The following is a 21,580-nucleotide window of genomic DNA, read 5'->3' as shown; positions in this document are numbered from 1 at the left end:
GTATTTGAGATAACGGTTAATAAATCAAAAATTGATTAACAAATGATAACAACAACAATAAGTCCTCACCCTATATATACATATGTATATATATATATATATATATATATATATATATATAAATATATATAGGATGGAGCATCTAATCATCATACACATTCAACCACGTGCGATCAATCACCTTAGCGTCCCAAGGCGGGGTGGTCAACCCAATAGCGCTATTATTGTCCATAACGTACCTCAAGAATACGGGCATAGTCATGGAGATTAGACTAAAAATGGTAATGCACTACAAGTACATGTAGCGTAAACAAACAATAGTTATACAATTAATGACTCACGTATAAATGTCTCAACAATGTCTCAATTGTGATAAAACAATAAAATGAAGTTGGAACATATTAGAACCACATGATACACCCCAAAAGTATTGAAAATTATAAAATATGGGGTAGATTACTCACATTAGTCCCAAAACGAAATGCGTGTGTCATACGATAGACGGTTCGGGTCAAAATGGCGTAGAACCTAATATAATTAATAGTTTTGGTTTAGGAACTGCTAAACGAGAATAGAGTAATAATACAATTAATTAAACACATATTCTTATATTAGATGAATTAACAATAATTCATTTTGATTATAATATTAAGGTATTCATTTGTTAAATGAATTTTAAATTGAATTAATTACTTTGCATAATTAATTTATATTTTCAATTTAGGCCAGATTTTAATAATTTCTTATTAAAATAATAACTTGCCCAATTATAATTATTTACAGATTTGAACAATTATTTATATGAAATAATCATTAAAATGCATTTTTACATGCTTAAATACTTAGGAAAATAGTTTTAAATAGTAAACAGTATTGAAAAATTATGAAATTATTAGGAAATCATTATTGCATACAATATGAATTACTCTAAAATTTGTATATTTTTCTGAACTGTTTTAGTATTTATTTAATATTTTAATGATTAAACAACACAAAATTCAGGAAAAATAGTAAATGATTCTCAAAAAATCTGTAAAATTAACCATAGTTTTATAACATGATGTAGAGCTCAGTGTATAAGTTTCAGATATTTGTGACTATGTGAAGTATTTTTTATATATTTCATTATTAATTAATCAATAAAATCATAAATAATAGTAAAAAGTAATATAAATGCATAAAACTTCATATATCATGTTTAATCAGTATACAGGTCATCCCAGAATTTTCTCAGAATTTATTGAATGCAAAAAGTATTTTATGTGAATTATTGCCCTACTTTATTGCAATAGTTATAGTAATTCAATAAAAATAAATTATTTTCTGAAAATTTCCAGAACTTCTTATTTTATTGATGGGATTCTGAGAAAAATCAGGTTTATGCATAAAATGAGTTTTAGATATTTTGGTGGATTTAATTTGTTTCTTGTATGAATATGAAACTTTTAACAACATACCTTGATGAATGCTTCAAGAGGGATGAAGATTTGAGTATAATAGATTGTTCTTGGATGGAATATGAGTATTCTTGGAGGAAATTTCGAGATTGAGAGTGAGAGAAAGAATAGAGAAGGTTTAAGTGGTGAAGAGAATAATGTGTTGGGAGAAAAAGGAAAGGAAAGTGGATGGGAGGTGTGAGTGGGAGACCATGGGAATAATCTTTTTGCTTTTGGTGGTCTTCATAATTTCCCACTAACACAAGCATCTTTTACATAATTAATATAAGAGTTTTATAAAATTTAATGTAAAGTTTATAAAAATAGAGTTTTATAAAATTTAATGTAAAGTTTATAAAAATGGAGTTTTATAAAAGATGAGTTATTATTTGATTATAACAATCTACTTTGATTTGAAGTTTAATTATAGCATTCAAGTTTGATTCTTTTAAATTTAATTAGAGTATTATACTTTGATTTGATTTTAATATGGTATCATAATTTAATTTGATTATAGTTATAACGTTGTACTATACTATGTTGCTATTAACGTCAATTTATATCGTAGTGTATGAGTTTCGATCCTATTAGCGTCAAGTAATCTTGAGTAGGGTTTGAAGGAGATTGCGAGAGGTTTCGTTTGTGATCTTTTTGAGTGTCCGGCTTCGCAACGCAAGGTCCATAGACCCCGTTAAGCCATGATTTAGTGTCCTACACAATCCCGATGATTGTGCAATAGTGTTTTATCGCTTTGGTTCATTGTTTAGCACTGTTAAGGCTAAGGAAAATCAAACACATGAACTTTCCAAATGATGTTTTCTCATTAAAATAGCGAATTATACAATGATTACATAACGTAAACCCTATCATACAAGGGTTAATGGAGTTGACCGGTTTGACTAGTTGACTTTGTTTGACTTTGACTTGACCGAAATTTGATGGTTGCCACAACAGTCCTATAGAGCTTAAATTCTGTATTGTGAATTCAAACTAAATCTATTATTTTAAAGGCAGTCATTAAAAGGTGGTATTGCAAATTTCAATGCATTCAAATGGCTTTAATTTCGTTATATAGTGGGATAGAATGTAAAACTATATTTTATAGGCATTCCCAGTACAAAAACTTTGTGTGGGTTTTAATTTCAAACTTTGTTTAGGTTTTAGTTGTTTACTGTTGAGTTCAAAGTAATGATCAAGGTCCATTTTTAATTATATTAACGCCATCTTCTATTAAGTTGTTTTGATTGGTAGAGTGTAAATGTTGTTAAAGACTTGCAGATTTCAGCTATTGATGCTTAAAGTGAAGAACAAGAAATGACAAAACCACCTCCAACTTCTTTTCTTTTCAAACTCCATATTCTTTTAGTTATAACGTTGCTTGTAAAACATAGAGTGACAAAACCACTGGTCATTCACCAAAGGGCTTTTGGCCTAGCGGTAAGGAGTGACATTTTCAAATGAAAGGTCATGGGTTCAAGTCACATTAGGAGACATAAGTGATTTTAGGAGTAGGTTAGTTTGTCGGTTAAAGAAAAAAACACTGGTCACTCCTAAATTTTCCTTTAAATCCATAGATAATATGTGGTTATTCTAAGGTGTGAATCGACCAATTTGTCCCCTGCCTGCTAAAACTTGTATAACTCTATGAGATCCTTTTTATGCATAGACTGTCAAATAATTTATGCTACTCCTGACGAAAGTTTCTGGTTCCGCCCCTGAATATACTTATATTTATAAAAAATATATATTTATGCTTTAAAAATATATTTATACATGTAAATATTTATTTATACTTCTATACTTATAAAATCATAGAAATATGTATTTACATTTTAAATCTGTATTAATAGGAAAAAAATTCTATAAAAAATAACATTTAAAAACATGGATACCATTTTTAGTTAAATATTTATTTTCGTATAGTAATACATTTGGAGATTAACTACATTCTTTTTACCTTTTAGTTTTTATACAAATAATCATACATTTTGGTAGGGGATTCCATGTGATATATTTTTATGGCTTAATTAGTCATAAGTGTGACACCCGTTCCCCGGATCGTTCCTTGTGCTTATTTTGGAAATTCATAATTGTGGGTCTATGATACGCGTAGGGCTACACTGAGCGTAGGATTAGTTATGCCATGCGTAGCTGCTGTTTTCATGAAACCCTAATTTCGAGATTTGGTCCCTATATAATGACTTTAACTCATATGGTGTGTTTGGTTGACAGAAAAGTAATGGAATTCGAGGGAAAAAGATTTCAATTCCCTTGAATTCATGTGTCTGGTTAGGCTATTCCTAAAGGAAATAAAATTTCTACCATATGGAGGAAAGTGGATTCCTTCCAAACTTGGATGGAAAACATTCATTCTCATCAAAGAAAGTGACAAATTATAAAAATACCCCCATTTACTTATCAGAAAACCAACACACACCACTACTGCTATCGACCACCAACCGCCACCAACGTTACTACCACCACCACCACTACTATCACTCGCCACCAACAACCATCACCCACCACCACCGTTGCCGCTACCACCACCATCACCATCATCCGCCACCACTGCCACCTTTACTTATATGTATCTTTACATATAAGTTAGAAAATAATGTAAAATTAAACAAACCAGACAAAAAGAGTAATTTTGTCATTTTAAATGGATTCCAATTTCATTTTCTGCGAATCAAACATAATCCAGAATTAATTTTGATTTCATTTCCTTCTAACCAAACAAGCTATGAAATTAGATTCAAAAGATTTATTTTCCGGTTCCAATTGTAATTCCTTCATAAACATTATGTGAACCACACAACACCCAGGGTTTGGTCTCATTCTCAGCCTCCATCCTCTAAAAACGAAACCCTAGCGTCTCTCACATGTGTTCTTGAGTTTTGAGTGTTTAACTCCATCTTTAGTGACGCTTGAATAAGAAGAAATATGTTGGTGGTGCTTAGAAGTTTGATCCATTAAAGATCCAACCAAGTGCTTCGATTTCAAAAATAATAGTATTACATGAACAACCTCACCAAGTTGGACGAACGACTTTAACTACCAATTTAAATTTATGAAATAATGGTATTATATGAACAACTTAAACAAGTTGGATGGTCGAATGTGAAAAAAAAATTGTCTAGATGTGAACAAAACCAATAGTTAATTACTCTTTTTGGTGATTATCATTGTCACATTTATGTCAAAGAAGCTATAACTTACTACAACCGGACATAATAATCATATGAACATTTCAAACAAATTTGATATATATATATATATATATATATATATATATATATATATATATATATATATATATATATATATATATATATATATATATATATATAATATTCAAATGCGAACAAAAACAATTTACTCGGATAAATCAATTTATCTTTTAGAAAAGAGGTCAAATACCTTTAAATTGCGTCAAGATTTAGAGAGATAGAAAAGGAGAACACGCGTGGACCCCATTTAAGACGTATAATGCACCCACGGAAATCCCACCCCACCCCTACCCCTCACCCGACCCGCAAATCCCTTCACACGTTCGTTGCCCGCAAGACCAAAACGGAACGGGAAAGGGAAATTAAGCCGCAACAGAACCTCCAAATTCCTGAATTTCATATATTTAATCGCCGAAGATGATCGTTGTCTTCTGGTAGATAATTCAGATTTTCAGTTTATTTATCGGCAAATATGAACCAGAAGGCCAACGTATCCAAGGAGCTCAATGCCAAGCACAAAAAAGTATTTCTTCATTTCATGTCACCTTTACTTTTACCTCTGGATTTGATGCTTGATTTCTTGGATCATGATTTTTTTTTTTTCTTTTGGTGCTCTCATTATTCTTATATTTAATATGTGACTTGTTTATTGATGACATTGATGTGTGATAGCATCGAAGATCTGCAAGTTTTTTTTAAACATGAATTTAGATTATCTATCTTCATAACAACATTATGATAGCTACATTCTGCGGATGAATGCTACGGTTTGATACTTGATGCATATTTGGAAGGGTACCAATTACCAAATCAATGGTGTTTTATGATCTCATATTTTCCTGCATGGTCGATGATCTAAATCCTGCAGAACCTGAACCAAACATCTGTTTGTATTGATTTGGCTTTTCCACATCTCTGTCTTCGCCTAGAAATCTGTTAGATTTAAGACAATACTTTGCTTTTCTTCTCTCTCTCGAGCTCTTTTTCTTTCTAGCATACATGTTCTCTCCTTTTTAATCCCTTTCCCTTGTTTTATACTTCCTATTTCACCTTCCTCACATCTTGTTGCTCCAGTAATCTTCAATGCTTCATATGAATTGATATTTATGCAATGCTTGTCTACAGATTCTTGAAGGACTTCTTAAGTTGCCAGAGAATAGGGAATGTGCTGACTGCAAAGCTAAGTATGTGTTCCCTTCATGATACCTCAGGGCCTAACATTGGATTATTGTCAGGTTATCTCTATATACCACTTCTAATACTGGCCTTTCACTTGACAGAGGTCCTCGATGGGCTAGTGTGAATCTAGGCATCTTTATATGCATGCAATGTTCTGGAATCCACAGAAGCCTTGGGGTCCACATATCAAAGGTACTAATCAGATATTTGTCATTTATATTACTTGATAGAAACAGAAGTCTGTTTTTTTTTGCATTATTTATTGACAAATGGCATTGCAGGTGAGATCTGCTACACTGGACACATGGCTACCCGATCAGGTTGCATTTATCCAGTGTAAGACAGTTCATTTTCTTGAGTTTCTAAATATGTTTTCACAAAGATTTAAAATTGAATAATAAGTTGACATTCATTGTGTATCCAGCAATGGGAAATGTAAAAGCAAATAGTTATTGGGAAGCAGAACTACCTCGAAACTATGACAGGGTTGGCATTGAGAACTTCATTAGGGCAAAGTATGAAGAAAAGAGATGGGCTGCTAAAGATAGAATACCCAGTTTGCCCTCGAGGTTTCAAGAAAACAAAACCCCTACACAATTTCAGAAACCTACTGAAAGATCAAGTCCATCAAACGAAAAGAAAATCTTTCAGACACGTGTCACAAAGACCAACATGCCTGCTACAAAAATCAGTCTCCCTGTGCCTCCAAAAGCATCTGAACCCGTATGTCAAATTTCTTAGGACTTGTTTGAACGGATATTTTGTGTGGTAATGGTAAAATCTGTTTTTATAAACAGATAGTTGAAAACTTTTAACAGGTGATACGGAAAGCTGAGTCAGCAGGCTCATGTGGTGAGGTGGCAAAGGAGAATGCTGAAGTTGTCTCTCCTCCTAAAGTTGAGGTTGCAACTGATCTTTTTGACATGCTTTCTATGCATGATTGTTCTGCTGATAATGAGTCAGTAGCAACTCCTACAGATGATATGTGGGCAGGATTCCAATGTATGTCCTTTATTACCTTACCTTTAGTTAAAGTGATGTTTCTTTTAAACTTAATATAAAAAGATGAGCTTAAGGGCTGTTTATTTTTCCCTCATTAAGTCCTGTATTGGTAAAGTGGTAAGTGGGTAAATGATGTCTGTATGGAGCAAGCGTTGTATTTATAAAGACCATTTCTTCTTTTAAACTGAATGAACCATCTGAATAAAAGTAAATGACAATTTTACCCTTCTGTATAAAAAGTTATGTTAAACATCTTAAAAACAAGCATTATCAATAAGTTAAGTTGAACATAATATTAAATTACAAACATCATTAACAAATTTTTTTCATCATCATTTCTAGACAGAAGGGTAAAGTGGTCATTTTCTCATATTCAGATTGTTCATTCAGTCCAACAACACTAACTCCAGCCAACGCTAAATGAGGGGGAAAAAAGAAACAGTATTTTAACTTTTTTATTTGTGAGGTAAATCAAAATTTGATGCAATAATCGTTTGTTTTTTTTTAAAAAAGGAAGTATAGTAATGTCTGACGATCTAAATAAATGGAAATGAAAACATCTGATATAGGAACGGAGGGGTAATTATGTAATTCCATTCTAACCATCTTGCAGCTGTTGGAGAAACATCGGCTACGGGGACAAGAAGCTCTTCAGAAGCTGCAGATAATAAGAAGGCCAAATCCACTTCTGAAATTGAGGATTTATTCAAAGATTCATCTAAATCTCCAATGTCACAAAATAATAATAATGCATCACCATTAAAGCCTCAGAAGGATGTTAAAAATGATATTCTGAGCCTTTTTGAAAAGGGCAATAATAATACAAGCACACCATATACTCTTCATCAACAGCAACTTGCCATGCTGGCACAACAGCAACAGCTGCTCATGGCGGCTGCAGCTAAATCTGGCGGCTTACCTAAATTTCCTGGAAACGGGCAACAGCAGCCACCCAATCAGAACTGGACAAATGTTGGTTACCAAATTCCTGGAACTGGAATGATGATGCCAGCTGTTGGAAAAGATGAAGAAAAATATTTGCAGGAGGTAAATGATTTATGATCCATGAAGCTATCAAAATTTATTTGCAGCCTAGTTTCCTCTTTAGAATAAATTACATTTTTGGTCCATGAGTATAGCTAATTTTTTCAATTTTGGTCCTTATTTGAGGTCTTTGTAATGTTTTTTGGTCCCTGTATCAAGTAAAATAATGACTACATTTTTTTAGACCAAAATTGCATTACAAAAATCAGCTATATTCAATGACCAAAAACAGTCAATTTACTTGGAACAGGACCAAAAACCTTAGAAGAACTTCAAATAAGGACCAAAACTGTAATGGGACCAAAATTGCAAAACCAGTTATATACTCAGGGATCAAAACTGTAGTTTATTCTTCCTATTATGCTACTTCCGGATTTAAATCTATGACTAAATTACAGATTTGGTCCCTGTGTTTAGTTGTCATTTTTGCTTTTGGTATCTGTTTCCCCATATCTGATTTATTTACTAATTTATAATAAATATTTAATTTTAGTATTATTAGTATATTAAAGTGGCTCCGCCTATAATAATAATATTATAAAAAGTAGAAATTATACATTTTGTAACAGAATCAGATAAGGGGTGAAATAGTCATTTGTAAAAGAATCAGATAAGGGGTGGGTACAGGGTTCAGAAGCCTTATGAAATCCTCCAAGGACCAAAATTGCAAAAAAAAAAACAGGGACCAAATTAGTAATTTAGTTATGATGTTTGTTTGGTTGCATGCTGATGATTGAGTTTGGTTGATGTTGTGTTGAACTAGATGAAAAACATGGGAGCAGCAAATTCAGGTGGACAGGTTCCAACTTCCAGGTATGGATGGTCTACTTATGTTATGTATTGGACAAGTTGCAGGAAATAGCAATATACTTCACTCTTTTTCACCAAAACAGACATTCTACTTCAATTTTTTACCATAATAGCAACATGTACCCGAAACTTGTAAAATGTACTTTATTGTTTACCCATAAATAATAGCAACATTACACAGAATAACAACCTACTTACATTTTTTTACCAATGCTGTCAATATTAAAAATGAAACTTGTAAGCCTTAAAACAAGTACATGTTCCAAACAAATTGCTATTATGGGTAAAAAGTTGTAAGTACATTGCTCAGATTAGTGGTGAGAGTAAAGTGCGTTGCTATTTCTCTATATACCCCATGTTTTTGTTGAGATATCGCCATTAATTAACTAACTTTTTTTTTTTTTTTTTTTTGCAGCTTTTACAACATGCGGCAAAATGCAAGTACAAATGTGATGGGGCAAAATCAAAATTCTTTTAACAACATGAGAGTGGGAGTGGGAGCATCGAAGAAGCCACAATCGTCTACTACTCCAACATCATCATCTCTATCTCCTACACAGTCTGCCAAAGACTATGATTTTTCGTCCTTGACTCAAGGCTTTTTCTCAAAACCATGACCTTTTTTTTTTATGCTACTTTTATCATCATCATCATCATCATCATCATCATATATATATATATATATATATATATATATATATATATAATAGTATACCATGAAAAGTATTCGAAAATGTAAACTAATTGTAGAAAACTTTTTCACTTATTTTCATTCTCATATATCAGGGGAAATAGAAATACAAATACGTCGGGCATACTAGTAAAGTAAACTCTCTGTTTGTTTTTCTTTTCCTTATTCTTTTTATTCTGAATAAATTCAATTATGGACATAATAGTTACGCGTTATGAGCTTTTCAAGTTAAAAAGCTCCTCTAACTAGCTTGATTGCTTTGGTGAATATCAAAAAACCATCTATTTTGATGAGAGGAGTAGTTGTTTGTTTTGTTTTGTTCTTTCCAAATTAAGACTATATTCCCAACCAATTCAATCTTTTATAAATAGAAAAAAGCTACTCTCATCTAAACACAATGTTTAAAAATTTTGTATTGTTTGCGTTATCCATCCAACCCAACCTACTATTAAACAAATTGTTATATATAGTTAATTTTTATTCCATTTAAAAATAATAAGAATATATGTATGTAACAATACCTTCCCATTTCTGAGTATTACAACTTAAAAGATATATTAACTATGCATTTCAATATCCAACTATAATGACTTAAAGCGATGTGATGGACTGGACAACAATGAAACTATCTACAATGTTCTATAATTCATGTTGCATCCTTAAACATACATACTTCACTATAATCATACTAATAATAATAAAATAAAAACTACATCATCATGGTCATGGAAGTAGGCGGGAAAGTCTTGTCCAAAAGCGTATAAACACCACCACCTAACAGTAGCGCACCACTGCAAACAAAAAAGCTCAGCAATCAGCATCACATCTATATATATATATATATATATATATATATATATATATATATATATATATATATACATATATATATTAATTTTATTAATGCAGAAGGGACTTGATCATACTATGTATCTATATAGGATAGGTTACCTCATAGGGTTAATCCATGCAGAGAACTTGCGGAAAGAGAGCAGACTCTGTACACATTAACACAATCAATAATGCCCGCATGAATACTACTACTAGTACTCCTCAAATATATTTTTAGAAAGAAAAAAAAAAGATCCAACTCAAGTCTACTAAAATTAAAATATATACACTGTCACCATAGTATACCTGCAAAGCTCCAGCAAAGGAAGCAGCAAGAAGCAGAGGAGCAACATAGCCAGTTGTGTATGTCAACAGCAAGCTGCCACCTATTATGGGATCCTGTTTTCAACAATAACACTCACATCAGTCATCCTGTGAGCCTGATTGTCTAAAAAGGGTGAATGATATTTGATAATTGATAATGATACCTTCTTCTTACCTTGGATGCTGCAACATATCCAAGTAGGGTGGCAAGCACAGGAGTACTGCAAGGTGACGCAGCTAATGCAAATGTAAGACCAGCCAAATACGCTTGGACACCTGTCAAGTCAAAACGCTCGATTTATATCTTTAAGCCCAAAAAGAAATTAAAAAAAAAAAATTGAATTTAATTATTTACTCGAAGGAAAATTAGCAGCTGCTGCACGTGGATCAAAGTTGTCCAAAAATGAAGGCATTTGTAGCTCTATTACCTACAATAATACATCCATTATTAGCTCTATAATCAAAATAGTTAAGAGAGGGAAAACGACTTACTTCTAGAAGATTTAATCCCATAATGACTGCCAAACCGGAAGCTGCCAATGGTAAACCCTGGCCCACCTGTCCATATGCCTTGCCAGCAAATGAGGCGGCTACACCAAGTAATGCTAGTGTTGTTGCCAAACCAAATGCAAATGCAAGAGAGTCGCCTACAATCTAATTCAAAAAAAAAAACAAATTTATATCAGACTCAATTACAAATAAAAAAACCAATTACCAAACTAAACAACTCAATCATTTGTTATATTGGGTAACATACAAAATAACAAAATGTACTTTCACCATTTTATCAATGTAGTCACTTTTTAACTATTGTCTGCAGTGAATTAAACATTTACACGTTTTTTATAGCTCAAAAGACGATCGAAAAAGTGTAATGGTTTAATCACTATAGAAAATAGTTAAATGGCTAAATCGATCAAATAGAGAAAGTACAAAGTTTTTCACCTAAAAAGGGTCACTTGCTCTATCATTGTGAAAACTGTATATGGAAATTCTTGAATTTTATGTAAATGCAAAGCACAAGGTTAAAGGAGACAGGACAAAAAAAAACTGATAAATAACCTGTGCTCTACTTTTTCCAGATCCAAATGCACCTAAATACTTGCAACATGCCCATAGATCAGCCATCATCAATAAGAGGCAATTTTTATAAAAAAAAATGTTTAAATTTAATGCTAGAAATTGATGTCGATACCAATATAACCAAGGGTCAAAGGTAGAACACTTAACGTGCAAGGGGAAAGGCTAGTCACTAGACCCGCACCAAATATAACTGCCAAACTGTGAAAAAGAATAACTAATAACTATCATATCAATAAATTTTATAAAATATATAAATATGATAAAATGGGGTATTAGACATTGGATGAACCTGGTCAAACTTAGGGCTCCTAGCTGAACCTGAACAGCTTCATTTGCCTGCTGTCCAGCTGAATACATGAGGCCTCCAAACCAATCTCCAAGCCCTCCATCAGCCAAACTGTATACAGAAGAAGCACTTGTTTCCTGATTTCAAAGACTTGATTTTAGAACAAGAACAATAAGTTTGAACAAGAGAAGAAAAGTTAATGAGAAAGAGTTCCTAGTACCATGATTGCGTCCATATCCAATGCGTGTGCAGTATGACTAGAAACCAAATTTGCTGCTGAAGCATCAAAAAACCAACAGTTACCACTTAAAGGTGATGTAAGTTGGATAGTTTTATGTTTAAGTATATAATTAGTTTTGGTTTGATTACCGAAATCACATTATTTTGATCCTAAAATACGAATCATGATCAGATAGATTAAATGCAACTTTAAATCACAGCAATCAGTTTGAAGGACATTGAAAACCCCCTTCAAAATAACGTAATCCAGATAGGTTAAAAAGACTGGTGGATTTACAGATGTTCAGAAAATTAAACAGAGGAACAAGGTGATTCTAAAGCTTAATTTCTGTCGAGATAAGTACCTGAGATGGCGGTCGTTAGCGAGGTGATTCTAAAGCTTAATTTCTGGTCAATTTTCGAAGACGTCTGTATTTCTTTTGAGGAATCGTCTTTACTGAGCGATTTCTTCATCATTTTGACTGGTAGTACATATGTTCCTTTGATTTCAGAAAAGATCACAGATAATGTCATGAACAACAAGAGAAAAGTTGATATGATCGTATTAATTAGCAAATAGATGAACAAATAATAATAATAAGGGCAAGCAAAAGCAAGCCTAACTAACCAGATATGCTTCTCTGTGGGCGATGATAGCTTGAGATGAGGCCATATGGAGCTCCATGGGTGCCATAGTTTCCATTAATACTCAAATTCATAGCTGCTGCTTCTTCCTAGTTAGAGAGTGATATTCGTTGTAGAGAAAGGGGGAAGAGTCGAGTGCAGTCGTTACGTGAACCACATCTTATTTTAGCAACGGTCATTTTATAGGTGTTTGGATGCGCCTAGAGTAACTCCAATCGACCTCTATATACACTCTCTATAACATAAAAATTTTCTTCCAAACTGCACGCCTGCTAGTCTGCTACGTTGGTTGGTGTCCTTTAATAAGATTTAAGATATGAAACAATAAAAGAGATTAACACCAGTAACAATTTAATATAAAAACACCAGTAACAATAAAATACAAAAATGTAATTATTCACAATTAATAATATAAGGAGAAATATTGACATTTTAAAAAGATAGTTTTCTTTGTAGCTATTAAAAATAGGAAAAATTTCATATATACCCTAAATAAACAAGGAAATATCATATTTACCCTAACTAATATCTAAATATCATATATATCCTAAATGAACAACCATAATATCATATTTGCCCTAATTTTAAATTTTAATACTTTTATAATCAGTAATTAGTATTTAAAATCATTTTAATTAAAAAAAACAAAGAAATTGACCATAATACCCCTTTCCAAACACATTACCAAAGCCCTACGTTGATGAAAGATGCAATCCACGCACGTCGCCTCCATGATTCTTGCCCCGTCGTCATCTGCTCCATAGAACCTCGATTGATCACAGCCAATTAGCGATTCTGATCATTAGCGGCTTGACACCAGGTAATATGTCATTCATATCTCTAGTGATTTCATCTCTGGATTCTTGATTATACCTGCGTGCAGGGGCGGAACAAGGACATTAAAAGTAGGGGGCCGAAATCAAACGCTTCAAAACATAACTACATAAACAAATTTAATTTGATTCAAAACTACAAAAATTCAAGATGAATATTTTTAGATTGGTTCTCAAGAACACCGTGAAATTTTCAACCAAAACATTTGTGAGTAGTTTTTTGAGGTTTTCTTTCTAGAAACTCATAACAATAATTGTTTTTTTGATGTTGTTGTATAATACTTCCTTGCAAAGTTAACTAATAATTAACAAACAACAAAATAAAATATCAAATAACATGTATAGTTTGATAACAACTAACTTAAATTTTATAAAATAAAAAATAATGTAGATAGTTTAACAAACAAAAAAAACTGAATACTCCGGATGAAAACCAACATAGAAATTTTTATTTTAAAAACAGTATTAAATTCATCTAAAATCAAAAATATCAATCTACAATCACTGCATAATAAATTTCCTGTGAATTTGGTATTAATAAAGTAAAATATTTCACTCTCATTCTCAAATTATAAATATACATTTAAGTGATATTTGTTATTGTTATCAAACTTTTCAAAATAAAGAAAAGGTAATATCTATCTTTTGCTTAATGTCTTGCAGATTTACAGTTTAGTTTAGTCTTTTCATATCATCATCTATTAGGTTAGTCTTTTCATATCACCTACTAGACGACTGTATACAATATTTTTCATTTATAGTGACAGAGAGAAAGGAAGAGAAAAAGAGAGGGCAGATACTACATACAACTTAGCTTAGTTAGGCGGAGGAGACACTAGAGAAAGCTACAATAGGCGGAGCACACGACGAGGTTAAGTGTTGAGTACTCCGGCGACCGCTCGGAGATGAGGGAGAGTATACGGAGGAGATCACTGTGGCGACCGGCGGAGGGGAGACAAAGAGTTCACGGAGAAGACGAGCTAGTCCGGCGACGGTGTTACTCTTTTGGTGAGGTTTGATAATTTCTTTTCCGGCAGCGGCAATAAGTTAGTAGGGTTTACTGCTTTCTTAAGATTATGTAAAAAATGGTAAAAGAGATTAGATATTTGTTTTTTATATAGTTTTCTTACTTAATTTCCTAACAAAAAAGGTTAATTTTGATCCAGTGTGTGAGTTTTTGACTTTTGGTTGTAATTTCCTATCTTCAACCCACGCTACTAAACTTAAAATTGGAAGGGTAATTAGTCATTGAATTGATTAGAATTAATAAATAAACATATTTAAAGGTATTAGAAACCAAAAAAGCAGGGGGGTCATGGCCCCTCCTGGCCTCCATGAGCCTCCGCCACTGCCTGCGTGGAGTGTGATAATACATGTGTGTAGTGTGTTTTATGTGATTATACACGTGTGTCGAGTGTTTCAATACCATTGATGGTTGTGTTGGGTGTTTAAATGTCATTAATTATCTACTTTATTTTTGAAAACTAAAGCTTTTTAATGTACATTAATTACACGATTATGACCCATAAAAACTTGCTGTCCATACGTTCATGCATAATCACAAAAAAACAACTAATTGCTTTAAAGCTCTTTGTCACTAATGTACATTAATTTCAAGAAGTGTCGTAATTAAATTTTGAGTCTTCAACTAGAAGCAATTGACTACTTTATAAACCTAATCAAGCCCATATTATATTACATGTATTGATGGCTGTGTATTCTTTCTACAAAGGCATGTATCAACAGTTTAAAGGCAACCCTTTGTCTTCTTTGATTAAGGCTCTTATGGCCATGCCTACCCCAAATTTCAGATTATGCCTTTTTATTCTAGAAAGAGTAGAAGTGGATGAGTAGTTCCTGACTCTTAAAGTTCTTTCCCACTATGATGAGGCTGCCGAATTTGCTCAATTTTATGATAAAGCAACTAAAAACATAATATTCTAGATGTTTAAGATTATTAGTTTTTTTAGAGATGTTAATGTATATTAATGTTATGCTTATTTTTTAAGATTTTTTTACCAAGATCGAGAATTGATAGATGGAAGATACTTTTGACATTATCCTTGACGACACCTCGAAACCGGTATGGGAAAATAGGGCCGAGTCTCCAATAATCGATTACGTTCCTGCAAGTATACCAATGGGCAAGTACAAGCTAAAATTAAAATACGGGGGTTTCTTTCGGTTAGCGAAGAACACTTGTAAGAAAATATATTGCTTTGGCTCTCAAAAATGCATCCACCTAGACACATGGTCCAACAATTTGAGTCAACTAAACGAAGAAGTTATAAAGCGTTATTCATCAAAGAACAATCCAAAATTTTCAATTTCCTATGTTGATAAGTGTGCATCAGGCCAATCCTTTATTGAGCTTGATTCTGATGAGAAGTTCATGGCTATGCTTAATATGTATGAAAAAGAGAAAGAAGTAACCATTTACATCACAACAGAGAATAACCACAACTCAAATAATCAGTGTGCGCATAACCATTTATGTGACAACATAGATGAACCCCATGATGATTCAGACTACTGTCCCCATTGAAATTTCACTAGAGATACTCCTTCACAATGCTAATATTCAGTCCCCTATTGCATAACGTCATTCTACATGCATCCAACCTAGCATTTAAATCATCCGTAGACTCAACCACCAACACAATATAATCAATAAAAAAAACATACACCAAGACACCTCACCCTGAATTTGATGAGAAGATGAGACATCTCGTCCAAAATCAAGTTGAAGATATAAGGGATGAGAGTTGAACCCTGGTGCAACCCCATTTCGACCATGAACAACACCAATATGGTCATGTGTGAGGTTATAGACGTGAGATTATAGACCGACGATACATATCACAAATAGTCGGGATATATTTTTTGGAGACCCTTCTAGCTTCCAATGTCCTCCAAATCATTTGTCGGGGTATACAATCATATATCTTTTACAGGTTAATGAACACCATATGGATATCCATATTTATTTTCCAATATTTCTCCACAAGACATCTAATAAGGTGATTCACTTCAATCGTCAATCTCCCTAGCATGAAACCAAATTGGTTTTCAGAAACGGTTGTAAAAGGATGCCTCCCTCTCTGTGTTTTATGGTGACTAAGCAACTTAATATCTCTATAGGTGCCACAAGTTTGTACATCACCTTTGTTCTCATATATGGGACCACAATATGATTACATATATTATAAATATAATAATCTCAAATTTTCTTTTATATTAAATAATTCACAAGGTTGTAATGTAAGCATCCCGCACTTTAGACAACCTTGGAGCTCTTCAACCCGTTTTAACTTGTTTTGGTTCTAGCCGATATATTTCTATAATACCCATTTGACTCGTTATCAATAAATACAACTTATATTGCCCCTTTTCATATAAATGGACTTGTAACCTTATACAGAACCAAGTCTTCCATTTTCACAGATCATAAGTATCTCGATTAAGAAATTCTTATAAACCCAACATGGGAAACTATTAGTATTATCTCACCAAAATAAAAGAACATCAATTTGTCTATGTTACACTCTACTTTCAAAGGGCAACCATTTCAAGTTTAAGATCAAAAATGCTTTCACAAGAACTGAAGATTATGATTTTAAGAAGACAGCAAGTACTTGAGTGAAGATCTTCTTCTCTGGCATAGACACATAAAATGCAGACTTGCAGGATGAATATGCTATTTCACTGCAACAAATTTCAATATTCCGCACATAAATTAAGGAATAGACAAATCAAACAAGACCTTACATTTCATCATCATATTTGTTTAGCCTACAGCGTATATGAATAGAACAAATTTTCATGAGTTTTTTCTAGATCATTTCTGAAAGTCAAATTGTAATTCAATTAAACTTTAAAATATTTTTATTGTCATCAAAACTATATAAATAAAAATGGTTTATATTGCAATGTTTCATTCCATTTCATGATGAAAAAAACACCCATTGGCTAAAGAATGAGAATTAATATTTATTCATGAATGGTCCAATCCATTTCATCATTACAGGAAATATATTAAGTTTTTGTTTTCATATGACATACCTGATGACCGGGTTTCACAACACAAGTCTTTCTAAATCCAATCGCCATCTTTCCCCCCGGTTCCACACGATAAAACGACACTAAAAAGAAAATAAATTACACAAGTTTAAAGATAACCAAACAGCATTATGCATAAAAACCTTTTACAGATTGAGAAATAGGTCATATACATGAGGTTAAAATTTCAACCCATGTACCTAATATGAGTTGATTAGTGTTATATTTTATCTACAACAACTCAAATACGCAGATGAGCCGAAAGTTGCCTAAAGTATATTCATATGATTGCTATAATTGGGTAGATTTTTTCAGAGTAAGATGTTGTAATAGAAGCAAATGAAAGTAGCATGCTATAATAAACAAATCAATGAAAGTTGATTGGTATTCCACATATATAGGAGAAATTACCTGTATCCCCTGCTTGCAATTTGCGTGAAAGCATAAAATCTCTGAGGCCTTCTAAAACATACGTTTTGCTTCCACAATTAGGCCAATAACGGAACGAAAACTCCCATTCTTTGCTTTCCATATCCAAAATATTCATCATTATCCCTTTTGGTGCAGAAACTTCCGGAAAAAATGCCTGCTCAATTATAATATAAACCTTTGTGGGAGAAAAAATGCTAAGAAAGTTTATACTTTATATTATATCACACCTCGGCGTATTTTTTTGGAATCACTATACGGCCTAACTTCATGTCCGCATCACTAGCAGTCAACACTTTTTCAAACAAAGGATTCAGAAAAGGTTTCGCGCTGATGATCCGTTAAGGATTTTACAATGAAATAGTGATTAAAATATTGAAAATTAAATAAAGATGAGAGAGGATACGTTTTTGAGATGCATTTTATGTCTGAAACAATGCCATCTGGCCAATAGTGAGGTTCAATCTGTATTCTCTTGGCAAGATCTGGTACGTCTGTTGGATCCGTTTGAAATTCACGCGCATAACGCTGATTTCGTGCCTATAATATTATTTTATTTTCATTAGGGTTTTAGTTTTAGCTTTAGTTCAACAAGGAACCACATCTTTACACAAAACCATGTACAAAAAAGCCACCTCATTTTTGCTTCTTCTTTTTTTTTTTTTTTTCGTTAGTACACATGTGAATCACTCCCTTTGATCCAATATATATAAGTCATGTTTTGATGAAATTGAGAGTGAGCTCCATTCTATCTTACCAGCTTTAGATTTTTCTTGGAACATTCTCTGCAAATCACCCCGCCAAAGTCCAGAAGAAAATATTGATTGAATGACACAACACATCCACAATGGACTAACTGCAAATTAAGAACATGTAAGGTAAGGGTAACATGTAAATGGAAGAAGTGTACTCTCGGAATTATACATTGTACGAACCTTTCCACAAGATTCACAGTCTCTCCAACCATCATCGTTGGAATGAAATGTTTCACAGAACCTCCCTTCTTCATACACACAACTAAATTGATCAAGAAAAGAAGGTGTCAACAACATCAGCACAAATTATCAGTCAACAATCTCCGTATTTATTTTGCAGCAATCAACTACACCATGCAATTGAGCCAATTGAATTTAGAAACATCCTACAAAATTACTTGATACGCAAGTCAAGATTCCAATCAACAGATGTTAACCAAAAAAGTCAGTGAATTTCGTAATACATGAGCTAACCGCTAATCACAGAGAGCATTGATGAGGAGAGCATCAGGCAGAGCACATCGAATTGAAGAACAAGAAACGAACAAAATTGAGCATTCAAATGACGAAGAAGAAGAAGGCGAGGTTAGGGGGCTTACGCGCACTGATAGCAGAGGTGAGCGCGTTCTCCATTACGGAGTCTCCATCCGTCTCTGAAGCAGTTGGAGGTTGAATCCTGGCACTGAAAGCAAGAGGCTTTTGATGATGAAGATGCCATTGAAGCTTGCAAGTTGTAATTACGATCAATAAACCCTAGAAAGAGAGGGAAAGACTGTTAGAAAGAATATGGGGTTTGGGGTTTGAATGCCGGAAAACCACTCTTTTGTAGAGAGGGAACTTGGGGAATGTAATTTATTGCAGGCTCTTCGGCTGAGTGAGCAAAATAAATATCAAGATTCAAAGACCCGAAAACTTGTTGGAAATGGAGCAATTTTTGTCAAAATTCATTGGAATTTAGTGTTGAATTTTCAACTGATTTAGCTTCTGACTCTGAGCATAATTTTCTGACTTCTTAAAAGCAATTGGTTGACTGGCCTATAGATTTCTTCCTTTTTCTCTTGTTTTTTTTCTTCTGGATTGGTTCATTTGCTCATTCATCTTTTCTCTAGTCATCCTCATAGTGTATTGATTTAAAAATTTTAATTATCCAAGCAAAAGATACCAACTTTGTTGTATTTATCAAAATGTTGGTTGATTAAGAGGAAGCATGAGATTAAGATGAAAGTCATGGAAATGAGGATGTTGTGATGGACGTTAGGTAGACAATTGAAAATATCAATGCGAGTGGTGTCGATCACTGAGAAATTGAGAAAAAACAAATTATGGTAGTTTAGACGTGTTACTAGGAGACCGCCGACAATTGTGGTTAGGAGGGTGGATACGGTCACTTCCGATGATGCAAGAAGGAGATGACGTTCGAGAAGGAAGTGAGAAGGTTGTGTAAGGTTAAACTTGAAGGACTTTACTCTTACCGGGTACATGGGGTTAAAATCAATGTAGGTGAGTACATGGGCTTAAAATCGGTGTAGGTGAGTAGTCCATTAGTAGTTTAGGTATTAGCTTCTTTTCCATTATTTGGACTTGTTGTACGATATTTACCGTCTTCCTCTTGTCTCATGATCTCATATTTACTTCCAGCCTTACGTGCTAGTATTTGTTTCATGCTTTATTGTTTGTATTCATTTTCCATGTTTGTGTTATATGTAGTATTTGCATTGCTTACTCTACCCCAATTTTTTCTTTCGGCTTTGTTGGTTGTTACTTGTAACACTCATACTTTTATACAACAAAATAAACTATGGTTTTAAAAACATTTTCTATCAATGAGCGCCAGTTATAAAATTATGGTCCCAAAATTTCCAATTCATTTAGAAATACAATTATAATACTTCGATTCAGGCACTACAAATGATACAAACAAAACCATAGTAAGCAATAAATCCACTTATATTATAGAAACTAAGTCCAGTTTCTATTGTTGGCTCACCTCTATATGTCTTAGCATAGCCTTCCATACTTACATGGCCAGTTAGTGACAACTAACTTATGTTTTTTTAGACTTGCGCTGCCTCTCAACTTATCACATTGTCTAAAACCTAAGCTCATTCAACAGTTATGCCCTCTGAAACTGACCTCAAGATTCCCGTCTCTAACCCTTAATCAACTTTCACCGATTCTGATTTCGATACGCTAAAGAAACCATCGAATAAGCACTTCATTCAATTATACTAAGTTGGATCACATGCATATGCACTGCGTTACTTTCATGTACATGTCGCATCCAGGTGTCTCATCAGGCCCGACCCAGACGGTGGGCAACCCGGGCGGTCGTCCAGGGCCCATGTCTCTAAGGGGCCTAAAATTCCTAGAGTATATATAGAAAGAAAAAAAATTAACTTATCTAAAAATGCTAAGAAAAATATTTTTCTTTAAATTAGTTGTTTTTGACTTTTTGTAATGTTGTGGTCATATTTGTGTTTTTTAGTATTAATAGTGAATTTTGTAATGATATGTTTATTTCTGATTTTTTTTTGAACGGCGGCTTGACTGGTTAGATGTTAGTGTTAATACTTTAATTCTTGTTAGCACCAAGGATCGAACTCTGGCATCCCCATTCTCCCATACTAAATGTTTATTTCCGATTTATTTTTTATTATATTTATGACTTTGGGGGGCATATTTTTTTATTTTCGCCATGGACCCACTATATCTTTGGACTGGCCA

General features: G+C 33.2%; 3 protein-coding genes across 4 annotated transcripts; 1 reads left to right on the top strand and 2 right to left on the bottom strand.

Moving 5' to 3' along the window:
• The first annotated feature begins 4,958 nt into the window (after positions 1 to 4,958).
• LOC145113166 (ADP-ribosylation factor GTPase-activating protein AGD5-like) lies at positions 4,959 to 9,514 on the top strand. The gene is made up of 9 exons (XM_079049285.1): positions 4,959 to 5,189; positions 5,792 to 5,850; positions 5,947 to 6,037; positions 6,127 to 6,181; positions 6,270 to 6,568; positions 6,664 to 6,847; positions 7,461 to 7,894; positions 8,655 to 8,704; positions 9,117 to 9,514. The coding sequence occupies exons 1-9, from the start codon at positions 5,139 to 5,141 to the stop codon at positions 9,316 to 9,318; spliced, it is 1,425 nt and encodes a 474-aa protein (XP_078905411.1). The 5' UTR covers positions 4,959 to 5,138; the 3' UTR covers positions 9,319 to 9,514.
• A 382-nt stretch (positions 9,515 to 9,896) lies between these two features.
• Positions 9,897 to 12,996, bottom strand: CCDA (cytochrome c biogenesis protein family). Of its 2 annotated transcripts, none has more exons than XM_079049287.1 (12): positions 12,764 to 12,996; positions 12,501 to 12,635; positions 12,137 to 12,189; positions 11,920 to 12,053; positions 11,743 to 11,828; positions 11,610 to 11,641; positions 11,040 to 11,201; positions 10,903 to 10,975; positions 10,723 to 10,823; positions 10,530 to 10,622; positions 10,344 to 10,390; positions 9,897 to 10,183 (listed from the first exon to the last, which is right to left on the bottom strand). In XM_079049287.1, the coding sequence occupies exons 1-12, from the start codon at positions 12,852 to 12,854 to the stop codon at positions 10,102 to 10,104; spliced, it is 1,089 nt and encodes a 362-aa protein (XP_078905413.1). In that variant the 5' UTR covers positions 12,855 to 12,996; the 3' UTR covers positions 9,897 to 10,101. The 2 variants fall into 2 exon arrangements, with proteins under 2 accessions (XP_078905413.1, XP_078905412.1); XM_079049286.1 differs by having other exon boundaries at positions 12,137 to 12,192; positions 12,764 to 12,994.
• A 3,983-nt stretch (positions 12,997 to 16,979) lies between these two features.
• On the bottom strand, positions 16,980 to 19,841 carry LOC145113413 (B3 domain-containing transcription repressor VAL2-like). Its single transcript, XM_079049509.1, has 8 exons — positions 19,456 to 19,841; positions 19,037 to 19,118; positions 18,859 to 18,957; positions 18,508 to 18,641; positions 18,332 to 18,431; positions 18,084 to 18,258; positions 17,676 to 17,755; positions 16,980 to 17,318 (listed from the first exon to the last, which is right to left on the bottom strand). The coding sequence occupies exons 1-8, from the start codon at positions 19,572 to 19,574 to the stop codon at positions 17,316 to 17,318; spliced, it is 792 nt and encodes a 263-aa protein (XP_078905635.1). The 5' UTR covers positions 19,575 to 19,841; the 3' UTR covers positions 16,980 to 17,315.
• Positions 19,842 to 21,580: the final 1,739 nt, after the last annotated feature.

Source organism: Lactuca virosa, chromosome 5, assembly GCF_052849685.1.
Source record: "Lactuca virosa cultivar CGN04683 chromosome 5, Lactuca_virosa_CGN04683_v6, whole genome shotgun sequence".
NCBI classification, from domain to species: Eukaryota; Viridiplantae; Streptophyta; class Magnoliopsida; order Asterales; family Asteraceae; genus Lactuca; species Lactuca virosa.
Note: the sequence above shows the minus strand (reverse complement) of the source record. Positions and strands in the feature narration are given on the sequence as shown.

Coding starts and splice junctions, on each gene's coding strand:
- LOC145113166 (XM_079049285.1), top strand. CDS start 5,139: ATGAACCAGAAGGCCAACGTATCCAAGGAGCTCAATGCCAAGCACAAA. Junction 5,851..5,946: donor TGTGCTGACTGCAAAGCTAA/GTATGTGTTCCC, acceptor TTCACTTGACAG/AGGTCCTCGATGGGCTAGTG. Junction 6,182..6,269: donor TCAGGTTGCATTTATCCAGT/GTAAGACAGTTC, acceptor TTGTGTATCCAG/CAATGGGAAATGTAAAAGCA.
- CCDA (XM_079049286.1), bottom strand. CDS start 12,854: ATGAATTTGAGTATTAATGGAAACTATGGCACCCATGGAGCTCCATAT. Junction 10,824..10,902: donor AGCTGCTAATTTTCCTTCGA/GTAAATAATTAA, acceptor TTGACTTGACAG/GTGTCCAAGCGTATTTGGCT. Junction 10,623..10,722: donor GATATGTTGCAGCATCCAAG/GTAAGAAGAAGG, acceptor TGTTGAAAACAG/GATCCCATAATAGGTGGCAG.
- LOC145113413 (XM_079049509.1), bottom strand. CDS start 19,574: ATGGCATCTTCATCATCAAAAGCCTCTTGCTTTCAGTGCCAGGATTCA. Junction 18,642..18,858: donor CCAAGAAAAATCTAAAGCTG/GTAAGATAGAAT, acceptor ATAATATTATAG/GCACGAAATCAGCGTTATGC. Junction 17,756..18,083: donor ATTGCAAGCAGGGGATACAG/GTAATTTCTCCT, acceptor TTTTCTTTTTAG/TGTCGTTTTATCGTGTGGAA.